Consider the following 13301-nt stretch of genomic DNA (forward strand, 5'->3'; position numbering starts at 1 on the left):
CTTTATTCATAACACAAAAGGAAAAAACAAGGTACAAAAAACTATATAAATCAGGTATATAAAGGTAAAAATCAGGTAATTTCTAAATGTGGTACTGTCGTAATCAAGAATTTGTTTTGTATTTGAGAAGCCGCTACAAAGAAGAATATCAGCTTGGCTATACCACATCAACTTTATCAATATATTTTTCCGGTTCAACTTACTGTGGAATTTTTTTCCCTATGGGAGTATATAATAAAAATTAACAAAAATATTGTATCATAGTTGACTCAATTGAAATACATAATGCCATAAAAATAATGCCTAATTATAGCTAAAATGATGTAACTAAACTTGTGTTTAATAAGATAGATCTTATGTTGAAAATAGTGAAGAACAAATCAATAGTGATATAAATTCCTATTTTCTTGTTAACGATATGACTGACTTTCAGGAACTTTCTTCTTTGAGCATCCTTATTTGAGGAGGCTTTGCTGATTCTTTCACCTAATCCCTGCCTAAAACCATAATAAAGCCATGCCTAAGCCAGAAAAAACATTGAATGTGCATCCAAAGCTAACAAAGCTGACTCAGTTTGATTTATAAATGAATTAGAAGGGACCTTAGAGGTTATCTAGTTGAACTTTTCCAAAAGTCAGCTTGAAGATGGATGCAACACTATTTGCATGAGAATTTCTCAGGCTTATCCTTTCAAGATAGTGTCCTGAAGTTAAAGTAGTAGTCTTCAAACTGGGAAATGAGGAGCACAAAAGATGGAATAGGGAATGAGAAACTTTCTGGGAGTGATAATTTTTTTTTTTTTTTTTTTTTTGAGACAGGGTCTCACTGCACCCAGGCTGGAGTGCAGTGACATCATAACTCAATGTAGCCTTGACCTTCCGGGATCAAGTGATCCTCCTACCTTCAGCCTCCCAAGTAGCTCAAACTACAGACATACGCCAACACATCCAGCTAATTTATTTATTTAGTTTTTTGTACAGACAGGGTCTCGCTATGTTGCCCAGGCTGGTCTCAAATTCCTGGGCTAAGTGATCTGCTTGTCTTGGCCACCCAAAGTTCTGGGATTACAGGCGTGAGTCACCGTGCCCAGTCAATATATCTTTTATTTATTTACTTACTTATTTATTTGAGACACAGTTTTGCTCTGCCACCCAGGCTTGAGTGTAGTGGCACGATCTTGGCTCACTGCAACCTCCACCTCCTGGGTTCAAGTAATTCTCCTGCCTCACCCTCCTAGGTAGCTGGGATTACAGGCGCCCGCCACTACGCCTGGCTAATTTTTTTAATTTTAGTAGTATTTAAGTAGTATTTTCACCATGTTGGCCAGGTTGGTCTCAAACTCCTGTGATCCCCTGCCTCGGCCTCCTAAAGTGCTGGGATTACAGGCATGAGCCACCAAACCTGGCCTATGGTATCTTAATTGTGATGATGTTATATGGGTGGACACATGTCAAAACATCAAACTGTATACTTTATATGCCGTGTGTCATATTTCATTATACCTCAAAGTAAAGCTGTTTAAAAAATCATAGTACCAGTCGCTGGAGAAGTTGTAGGAAAAATAACTGATACACTGCTAGTAGCAATACAATCTGGTAGCAATTTTAGAAAACAATTTGGCAGTACCTAATCTCATTCCTAGGTGTATTCTCCATAAAAATGTACACATGTATGCACCAAATTTATTTTTTATTTTTTTACACATAGTATCTCACTTTGTCACTCAGGCTGGGGAGTACAGTGGCACAATCATAGCTCATTGCAGTCTCAAACTCATGACCTCAAGTGATCCTCCTGCCTCAGCCTCTCAAGTAGCTGGGACTATAGGCCCACGCCACTGCACCTGGCTATTTTTTTTTTTTTTTTTTTTTTTTTTTTAATTTTTTGTAGAGACAGGATCTTACTTGTTGCCCAGGCTGATCTTGAACTCCTGGCTTCACATAATCCTCCTGCCTTGGCCTCCCAAAATACTGAGATTACAGGCATGAGTCACCATGTCCAACTGTATCCACCAAAATATTTTTGAAATGGCCCCAAAGTATAAGCTATCGAGAGCAGAATGGAAACATAGCACATTCTTACTATAGAATATTATGTGCCGATAAAAAAGAATTAAACATTGCTATGTCCAAAAACATGAATGAATCTCAGACACATGTTAACAAAAAGAAGCCAGGTACAAAAGAATATATTCTATATCATTCTCTTTATAAACAGTTAAAACCAATCTCTGTCGGTATCTCAAAATCATGGTTAACTTTGGAAGGTGATAATGACTAGGAAAAGTCCACATGGTAATCCGGGCAGCAAGTGTACTGCTCTGGATGGTGGCTATAGAGTTGGGTTCACTTTGTAAAGTTAAGTTGACCTTTACACTTAATAATTTTCTACTCTACTGCATGTGTATTATACTTAAAAAATTTAAGTTAAAAAAATTTCTGTTCAACAACAAAAAACTACAAGCAAAATTAAAAGACAAGTCCTAACAACCAATAGAGCCAACAAAGAATTATCACATTATATAAAGAATGCTTACAAATCAGTAATAATTTAAAAATCCAACCCAACAGAGAAAAAAATGACAAAGAATATAAACTGGCAATTTACCCCAAAATTTTGTAATGACTTAAGCCTAATCCCTAGATCACTCCTCTATTTACTCTAGGTCTCCTTGGTGACCTCACTCAGGTTATGGCTGCTAAATACCATCTATTCATTGACTGACTTCCAGACCTCTCCCCTAATTCAGACTTGTATACCCAACTGCCTACCTGAAATCTCCAAGGGGATGTCTCACAGGCAGCTCAAACTTAACAAATCCAAATTTGACTTTAACTTTGTATCAGACTTGTTCCTCCTGCAGCTGTCCACAGGTCACTAAATGGCAACTCCATTTTTATAATTCCAAATCTTGTAGTCATCCAAAAGCTCGTATCTTCTCAAAATCACATATCTAATACTGCAGCAAATTCTGTCAGCTTTATCTTCAAAATACATCCAGAACCTGACCGCTTCTCATCATTTCCACTGCTATCACCCTGGTCTAAATCACCATAATGTCTCATTTGGATTACTACAATAATCATGTAATAAGGTTTCTGCAACATATCAGGCTCCCTCAACACATGCCCTTAACTCCTCTGTTCAAAACCTCCCAGTGACTTTTATTCTACCCACTCTAAAAGCAATACTCATTATAATTGCTTTCAAGGCTCTACAAGATCTCTACCCACCCCACCTCCTGCCCCATCCCCAGCATCTTTTGACCTTGTCTTCTGCTACTTTGCCCTTGATCACTGTGCTCCAGTTACATTGTTTTACTGTGTTTAGGTCTAGGCATGATCCTGCCATGAGGGTTTTCAACTAACATTTATATATACCTGGATTGCTCATACCCCAGCCAACCAGAGGATGACTCATGCCTTCACCTTCTTCAGCAATTTGTTCAAGTGTCATATTATCACTTAGGTCTTCTCTGACCACCCAATTTAAAACAATGCCACTCACTCCCAGCCCTCTTTGTTCTTCCCTGCCTGTCTTCCCTAACATTCATAATCATTTTACTTACTTATTTCTCATATATTTTACCTGTCTATCATGTTATTTCCTCTGACAAGGATAAAGCTACACGAGGGCGGAAATTTTATCAGTTGCATTACTGTATTCCTAGTACCCTAGAACAGCGCTTGGCACATTGTAGACATTCATTTGTTGAATGAAGAAGAAACTCAAATGTCCAATAAATAAAAAATGCTCAAATCCACTATAATTACAAAGTATAAATTAAACAAAAATGAGGTGCTATTTCACACTTATCAAACATTACTTTTGGTAAGGATGTAGAGAATGATACAAGCTGTCAGCACTGGAGTCAGTAAACATTCACACCAAGTACTATGGAATGCCATCAGGCAATATCAAGAATGGGTACAAAAAAGACAATCCTAAGATTCAACAATTTTACTTCTAATGTGAAAAAAAATTCAGGAATGCTCAAGGTGGCATGTTTGTAAAAGTAAATAATTGGAAATAGCTAAACAATCGTCAATAGGAGAATAGCTAAGTAAAATGTGGCATATTTATATGATGAAAATCATCAGTTAAAAGAATAAATCTGTGTTTCAACACCGAAAGATCTAGAAAGCAAAATGTATAATGAAAAAAATTGCAGAATGTTAAATATAGGATATCATTTATATAAAGGAAAAATAAAACCATATACACAAAATAAAACTATCTTATGTATACATATAAATATATGATAAAAACAAAAATGGACTGGATATACACCACCAAATTCATGATAGTAGTTACCTCTACTGGATTAGGGAATACAGCATAAGGGATTTAAAATTTACGTGATATTTCTTGTTCCTTAAAACATATGGCAAAAAATGTTAATATTTATTTACTTGGAATGGAGGATTATTTATTTGAAATGGAGGATATATATGTGGGTGTTTATTATCTTTTATTTTCCTATATTAAATTTTGTTTTCAATAAATAAAATTGCTAATTTATACTGAGTCATTAGCAATTATAGTACATAAATACAAATCTTTTTTTGTTTGTTTGTTTTTGAGACGGAGTCTTGCTCTTGTTACCCAGGCTAGAGTGCAGTGGTGCGATCTCAGCTCACTGCAACCTCCACCTCCCCAGATTCAAGCAATTCTCCTGCCTCAGCCTCCCAGGTAGCTGAGATTACAGGCACCTGCCACCACGCCCGGCTAATTTTTGTATTTTTAGAAACAGACAGGGTTTCACCATGTTGGCCAGGCTAGTCTTAAACTCCTGACCTCAGGTGATCTGCCCACTTCAGCCTCCCAAAGTGCTGGGATTACAGGCGTGAGCCACCGTACCCATCTTGTAAATACAAATCTAATCAAATGGGAATGTAAAGGAATTTCTGAAATATCCCATTCCCAACTACTGATTATGTCTAGTCATTTTACACTGCACAATTTGAGGCCACTTATATATTATTTATGCTGGTTTCTATTTAGAACAAATAAGGAAAAGTTAACAGAAAAAAATCTATGAAATTTAATAGTTAGGCTAATAACTTTTATCATTCAAAAGGTAACATGCAGACTGAATTACTATTTATAAAAGACTTAGGAGTTCAAGCCCCTTCTTCCATAGTAATCAGGAAAAATGGATCCATAAACCCTGTTAGCTGAACAATCTTGTAAATTTCTACTTTTTAAAAGATTTACTATGGATGGTACATTCTAGAAATTTAGGGATAAATCAGCCAAGAAGAGGCAAAGCTATTATGAAATTTAGGATAAAGAAAAACTTTTTCTTCCTTTTAAAAATATATTAGTTAAAACTTTAATGGGTACAAAAATTTTTTACTAAAATCATAAAAAAAAATTGATTCTTGATATCAATAAGAGAATATTTTCTTAATACTACCAAAATAAAACTTGCCTTAATGTGCTGTTAATTGCTCCCAGTTTATTAGCTTGCTCACAATCTTCTAATTCTTTGGTACTGTTTGCCATTTTCAAGTACTGCAAAGAAGTTCATAAGTTTAGTAATAATTATTACCTTATTCTTTATTTCAGTTTCTACTGGCAGAATAATCAATCTGTCAACAATGATATACACTAAATATAGATACATTCCATTATAAAAATTCCTATCATATGTAAGAAATACAAATGAAAATGAGGCAGAAATTTCCACCACCTAAATATTATTTCCATCAACAACATATTAAAATTTAACAATTAGGCTGGGCACGGTGGTTCACATCTGTAATCAGCACTTTGGGAGGCCGAGGCGGGTGGATCACTTGAGGCCAGGAGTTCAAGACCAGCCTGGTCAACATGGTAAAACCCCATCTCTACTAAAAATACAAAAATTATCCAGGTGTGGTGTCACACACCTGTAATCCCAGCTACTCGGGAGAGGCTGAGGCAGGAGAATTGCTAGAACCTGGGAGGTGGAAGTTGAGGTGAGCTGAGATCACACCACTGCACTCCAGCCTGCATGACAGAGCAAGACTCTGTCTCAAAAAAAGAAATAAAAATTTAAAAATAAAAGTTAACAATTAGCACTGATGTGTTGGTGATGATGTCAACTGAAAAAACAACCCTCTTGGGAAGTAAATTTGACCATATATATGTGTGTGTGTGTGTGTATGTATATATATGTATGTATACATACATACGTGTGTGTATATATATGTATACATATATACAAATATATGGTCAAATTTAGTTCCCAAGAGGGTTTTAATATATATAAAAGTTATATATATACACACACACATATATATACATATATATACACGCATACATGTTTGCAAAATGCTTAAACCTTTGAACCTGCACTCCCACTAGTGAGACCATATCCCAAGGCAACCATTCTTTTAAAAAGGTACAACTGCCTTGGAAAATTGTTTGGTATTATTTGTAATGTTGAGATAGGCACACCTTGTGGTTCAGCAATCCAGCCTTTACATGTACACCTAGAGAAACTCTTGCTTGTGTGCACGAGACAAAGGACACAAATGCTAATGCATTACTGTTTGAAATAGCCAAAAACTGGGAACAACTGAAATGTCCATCACTAGAGGAATGGCTAATATGTGTTATAGTCATACAACTGACTACAGCTATTAAGATGATGAACAAAATCCACATATACCAACAAAGAAAATTTCAAAAGCATGAGTAAAAACACAAACTGAAAAAAAGTGTTTGTAACCTAAAGAAATACAAAAATATTTAAATAAAAAAATTTACACACAATAAATTACACATTACTTGTGAATACACATGCAATACAAGTGTAAAATATATTACTTGTAGATACACCTGCAATAGGAATATAAAATCGCAGAAGGATACTTCAGAAAAATGGTTAGTTCTGGGGAGGGAGGAAGTAGAATGAACTGGGAAAGAGCTGAGGGGGTTTCAACTGCTTTTATATGGTTTTATTTATTTCAGATCTGAAACAAAAACAAATACAATAAAGTAAAAACAAAAGGTTACACGGGAGAGAGAGCAAGAAGAAAATGCAAAGGAGGCACAAGGAGGATACAGAGAGGATAGGATGATCTTCATTATGTACGTGCAGTAGTGAAAAACAGGAAATAAACAGTTATCTAAAAACATATAAATGGCAAAATAAACTATAATACTCTCATAAGAGGACAAGAACAATCATTAAAAATGAATATCTTAATACCATCTGAAAGTACTCTGCTCAAAATATCTTGATAACTATTTACTCTATACAATATAATTTTGAACCTGCCAGGCTGACTAGTTGAAATAGAAGACTAAAAATAGCTATGTGATAAAACACCTGCTGACTAAGGGATCTGACACTATAGTTACATTTAATAGTTGTTTCAGAGATTCCAAAAACAGTATTGAAGTAATTTCAAAAGAATCTAGGAATGTACAACCTATCTGCTTGATGCAAGAGTTAGGGATTTGGAATTCTGAGGCAAAATGTCTCCATGCCCAACTAACCATAATATGGTTCTTTATTACAGCCACTGTCAGTCAGTAAATGGTAAATTTCACAATGTAAAACAGAAACACTCAAGGAAGAGGAGGGACTTACCTTATTAGAATGCCCAGCTTTTATTCCAACCGGAATTTTACTCTTAAAAAAACAAGAAAAACACAAATTTAAAAAGTGATCTTTATTGTTTTTGGAATTTCTTCACAAATTGTCAATGCATTGCTCTAATTCATCAAGTATTTTATTCTATGAGGGGCAAATATACATTCGCTCAAATTCGGTTTTCACACTCTCTCATAAGGTAAAAGTGTTATCCCAATATACAGACTTATAAATCAAAGTATAGAAAACTGAATGACGTACACAAAGTCAGAAAGCCAAAAGCAGCTCTAATAACTCTTATTGCAGTATTTTTTATAGTTTATATAATTTAGGTTAAAAACACTGATAATCACTTCTTCCACAAACTTTGTTACCATAGAAAAGAAAGTTTTAAAAGTTCAAAATTATTTGCAATGTATTATGTGCAATTTTAACTTCTGCTCTAATAAAGTGTAGGCAATTGTGGATTACTAGAAGGCTTTTTTTTGGCCCACATGATTAACCTAGTAAATCTAGGGTTTACCAATGGGCGGAATGTGTGTAGCTGGAACATTCTTTTTCACAAGGCCAATAATTAGTGTTAGGCTTTAATAAATGTATCTGAATTATTACAACTGGTATATCAAACAGAACTGTAAACAAAATACTTAATACATATTTTGTTCTTAAAGGAAACTGAATATTATAAATTTTTAAAGAATATTCCGTTTAGGAAGGACATTGGTGCAGATTTTTAAGAACAAACTAGACTGATTAGGTAAGAAAAACAGAAAGTGAAAGGAGAAAACAAGGCTTCAGCTAATTACTGTTGAAGGAGAGGAATATAATTAATTATGTTAGATAACAAAAATCAAAGTCTAAACTGTAGCATTCTCTTGGTATTAAGTATAGGTTTTTTAAATAATGTAAACGTAACAAGGCCAAGTGAAAATCTAATTCCAAGCCTGAAATTTCCCCAATTAAATCTTTATAAATTTGAAATATAGGGCCGGGCGCGGTGGCTCAAGCCTGTAAGCCCAGCACTTTGGGAGGCCGAGACGGGTGGATCACGAGGTCAGGAGATTGAGATCACCCTGTCTAACACGGTAAAACCCCGTCTCTACTAAAAATACAAAAAACTAGCCGGGCGTGGCGGCAGCCGCCTATAGTCCCAGCTACTCCGGAGGCTGAGGCAGAAGAATGGCGAGAACCCGGGAGGCGGAGCTTGCAGTGAGCCAAGATCGCGCCACCGCACTCCAGCCTGGGCGACTGAGCAAGACTCGGTCTCAAAAAAAAAAAAAAAAAATTGAAATATAGGGTCTAGTAGTTTATTTTTATTTTGTTTTTTTCCTATGAAACAAGATGCTGATTCAATAAAGCATGAAACAAAAGACAACTGCAGATTCAATCCTAGAACAGTCCTCTGATTTTCCTTCCATTTTAGAATAAGACTATATTTCCACATTCGATGACCAGTATCACTGGATACAAGTGTCTTCAAATCCATTTTGGTGTCAAGTATAGAATCTTCAATAATCTGGTTCTAAAGGAGAAAGCTGAGAGCATGTGAATTTGCTGACATGTCCAAATCCATTGACATTAGCCTGAAATAAAACAGAGGTTATGCTTTTCTAAAAGTCCAAGAGAAAACTGGCTTTGCCCTGCTGTTTTATTTATTATACCTCCGGACAGGGCTCCACATGACAGTCTTTTATTGAACAGTGGCCATCTTCTGCCCAGAAAGGACAAGGTCGCTTCAGATTAACCTTGAAAGAAAGAATAAATTAAAGTTAGTAAACTCATATTATAGTTATGGGATGTTCTCAAAGTGTCACTGTGCTGGACACCAGTGACATGGTGGTGAATAAGAAGGAATACTTCCTATCCTAGTGGGACCTATATGGTTCAGAATTTAAAATGACTGCAATGAGCTAGATCATGCCATTGCACTCCAGCCTGGGTGACAGAGAAAGCATTTAGAACTACTTTAATGTCTTCCAGCCTCCTGATGTTATCTTATTAATGACAGTTCTCTCATGCACCCATTTATTCAACGAATGAGAACTGAGCATCCACTATGTGTCAGACACTGGTTAGGCTCTGGGTGAAAGGAATGGACAGAAAAAGAACTCCCCTCTCCCCCTGGGAGATACTTAAATATCTATTGAAGGAAACAAGTCAAATATTTGTATGTTTCGTACAAGTTGTAGTCAGCGCTACAAAGAAAATCCAGAGAATTGTAATAGTGGGGCTGGCAGATGGAGGCCTCTGAGGCGGTAATATTTTAGGATGGAGGAAGTGTGCATTTAGATAAGGCAATAAAAAGCCTGGACAGTTATGTGAACTAAAAATCACCAGTTGAGCTGATGTTTAACGTAGAAGGGGGAGGGTGGTAGAGAACGAGGATGGAGGTAAACAAGGGACAGATCATGCAGGACATTTTAACCATGGTAAAAACTCTGGATTTTCCTATTCTACACATTACAGGAAGACAGTAATGCAATAGGACTTGCAGATTGCCCATGCCAAAATCTAGATTTTATTCTCTTTCCTCCCTTTTCTTGTACCCCATCAAACAATTCATTTTCCATTTTTCACCACCTACCTCTTGCCTACACTATTGCAATAGTCTCCGTGCTTCTACTTCTATTTCCATATAGCAACTACAGTTATCTATTTAAAACAAATCAGATCACATTAATCCCTCCTCAAAACCTTCCTGTGGCTTCCATCACCCTTAGAGTTTATAAACTCTGCAGCAAGCTCCACAAGGCCCTCCATAACCTGGCCTCTGGCCTGCCTCTCTGACCTCTAGTATGCTCCTCTGGCCACACTGGCCTTGCTGGGAACACACCAGGCTCCGTATGTCTCAAGGTCTTTATTATTTTTATTTTTTGAGACAGAGTCTCGCTCTGTCACCCAGGCTGGAGTGCAATGGTGTGATCTCGGCTCACTGCAACCTCTGCCTCTTGGGTTCAAGAAATTCTCCTGCCTCAGCCTCCCAAGTAGCTGGAATTACAGGTGCCCACCACCGCGCCTGGCTAATTTTTGTATTTTTAGTAGAGACAGGGTTTCGCCACATTGGCCAGGCTGGTTTCGAACTCCCGACCTCAGGTGATCTGCCCGCCTTGGCCTCCCAAAGTGCTGGGATTACAGGTGTGAGCCACTGTGCCTGGCCGGTCTTTATCTTTTTTTTTTTTTCTTTTTTGAGACAGTGTCTTGCTCTGTCACTCAGGCTGGAGTGCAGTGGCACAAACCTGGCTCACTGCAGCCTCAAACTCCTGGGCTCAAGCGATCTTCGTACCTCAACCTTCCAAGCAGCTGGGACCACAGATGTATCACCATGCCCAGCTAATTTTTTTTTTTTTTTTAAGTAGAGACGAGGTATCACTATGTTTCCCAGGTTGGGCTGGAATTCCTGGGCTCAAGCCATCCACCCACTTCAGACTCCCAAAGTGTTGAGATTATAGGTGTGAGCCACAATGCCTGGCCTCAAGGTCTTTATATTTGCTGTCCTCTCTGCCTGTATTATTGTTCCTCCAGATCTTATGACGGCTCACTCTTTCACCTCATTCAAGTCTCTCTCACATGTCACACCTCAGCAGAGAGACCATTCCTGGCCAGGCTTGCTGAAGTAGTGCTCAGTATGCAACCTCTATCCCAACGTACTGTTTTACATTCTTTTTTTTTTTTTTTTTTTTTTGAGAGGGAGTCTCGCTCTGTCGCCCAGGCTGGGATGCAGTGGCCGGATCTCAGCTCACTGCAAGCTCCGCCTCCCGGGTTTACGCCATTCTCCTGCCTCAGCCTCCCAAGTAGCTGGGACTACAGGCGCCCGCCACCTCGTCCGGCTAGTTATTTTTTGTATTTTTTAGTAGAGACGGGGTTTCACCTTGTTAGCCAGGATGGTCTCGAACTCCTGACCTCGTGATCCGCCCGTCTCGGCCTCCCAAAGTACTGGGATTACAGGCTTGAGCCACCGCGCCCGGCCTGTTTTACATTCTTTTATGGCACTTATCACTACCTGAATGTTATCCGCTTATTTATTGTCTGCACCTCCTACCATCATAAGTATCAGAATTTTGCATTATCTTATCCTTAGTGCTTAGAACAGTGGTATAATACATACTAGACACTAAATTAATATGGTTAAGTAAACAATATCTATATTACAGAGAAGAAGGCAAAAATAGGTAGAGACTGGCAACATAGAGGAGAGGGTGATCAACTCTGACTTTTGGTAATATGTAACATGGGTATGACTAGAAGTGTTTGAGGGAGATTTATAGGCAGCGGGGCAGGATGTGCATAAACAAAGAACCTTAAAACAGCATGGCACATTTGGGGACTGCAAGTTCTCAGCCTGGACACCTCCCTCGAGCTTCTGGCCTGTATACCCACCTGCTTCCTTGATTATCTCTTCCTGGATAGGGCATTCATAGGTACCTCAAAATTAACATATCCAAAACTGTACTCCCTCCTTCTAGTAATTCTCACCATCTGAGTAAACAGCAACTCCATTATTCTAGTTCCTCAGGCCAAAATCTTGGCAGCTTTTCCAGCAACTCCCTGAGGCTCTGGCCTCTAACAAGCCATTATCCGGGAACCTAGGTAGCAAATAAAGAATTAAACCTCCTTGAGCCTAAACGGAAGGGACAGCACTCTATGTGCCTTCTTCTCCCCTGGCTTACTTCAGGTGCTAATCCTAGCCATACACTCTCTCCTTGGAAAGAGACTGGAGGCCTCTGCCAGCAAGAACAGGAGGAACAGCACTCTCTGTGCTTTCTTCCCTGGCTTGCAACCTCTCATTAGGAGGAGGCAAGGGGCCCTCTCCATGACTAGAAAGAGAAGGGGACATTCCCTGTGTCTTCTTCCCTGACTTGCTTCAGGGAACTCCAGACCAAAAGGTTACCCCTGCAAGGTGCATGTGAGACTTCTTGCTTGAACAGGAGAGTGAGCACTCTCTGCACCTCCTTCCCTGGCTTGCTCCAGACATAATCTCAGCCCTGAAATCTCTGCCAGCACGAATGGAAGGGACAGCACTTCTCAGGCCTTCTGCCTCCATGTGCTCTAGAGATAAATTCCTATAATCTCCCAGTGGAAGGAGGTGGGGGACCTCCCCATTCCTGAAAAGGAAAGTCAGCACTCCCTGTGCCTTCCTCCTGGCTTGCTCCAGTAATAGCTTCAGATCAGAAGTCTCCCCCTGCTAGGGAGGCATGAGACCTGCTGGCCCAAAAAGTAGAGTGGGCTTCCTGCACCTTTTTCCCTGCAGGCTCTGGCAATAATTCCAGGTCTTCAAACTCGCCACGAAAAGTTTTTGAACACATCGAGAACCCCAACTTTTATAGCTTTCATTGGAGGGACAGGCTGCTAAATCACCTAGCTCTGGGAGTTGATGAAGCTCTACACTCCTGAGTCTCCTAGACCACTGAGAACAAACAGGTGACTTTTAAACTTGCAAATAAATATTCAGCAGCTATCTCCTCCAGGTTAAAAGTCAGCAGTTAGATCAAGAATATAGACATCTGCCTCAGACACTCTCCTTGGTGCAGAGCAGAATCAGTGGGAGATAAACTCTGGCTTTCAGCTTCTCTGCAAGGAAAGAAGAAACTAAAGCATGCATCTAACATCCCAATACCTCTAGTCATATCCCAAGGGAATGGCTTCTATACCACCCCTCTCAAGGCAATAGTACAACTTGACTCTAATTTCTTGGAGGCCACTAAGAACAAAGACA

At 38.6% G+C, this 13301-nt stretch overlaps 1 protein-coding gene across 3 annotated transcripts in view; it reads right to left on the reverse strand.

The window, feature by feature from the left end:
- ERO1B (endoplasmic reticulum oxidoreductase 1 beta) overlaps positions 1–13301 on the reverse strand; it is a 169135-nt gene that overhangs the window by 129851 nt on the left and 25983 nt on the right. For all 3 annotated transcript variants that reach the window (XR_007721575.1, XM_050770063.1, XM_050770073.1), the window contains exons 3-5: positions 9250–9333; positions 7586–7627; positions 5435–5517 (exon numbers count right to left, since the gene is read on the reverse strand). Coding sequence is in view for 2 of the 3 variants with exons in the window: in XM_050770063.1 (XP_050626020.1) it covers positions 5435–5517; positions 7586–7627; positions 9250–9333 (209 nt within the window). In the remaining variant the exon portion in view is untranslated. The remainder of the gene's footprint in view (positions 1–5434; positions 5518–7585; positions 7628–9249; positions 9334–13301) is intronic.

The sequence above is a fragment of the Macaca thibetana genome, chromosome 1, assembly GCF_024542745.1.
Source record: "Macaca thibetana thibetana isolate TM-01 chromosome 1, ASM2454274v1, whole genome shotgun sequence".
Taxonomy (NCBI): domain Eukaryota; kingdom Metazoa; phylum Chordata; class Mammalia; order Primates; family Cercopithecidae; genus Macaca; species Macaca thibetana.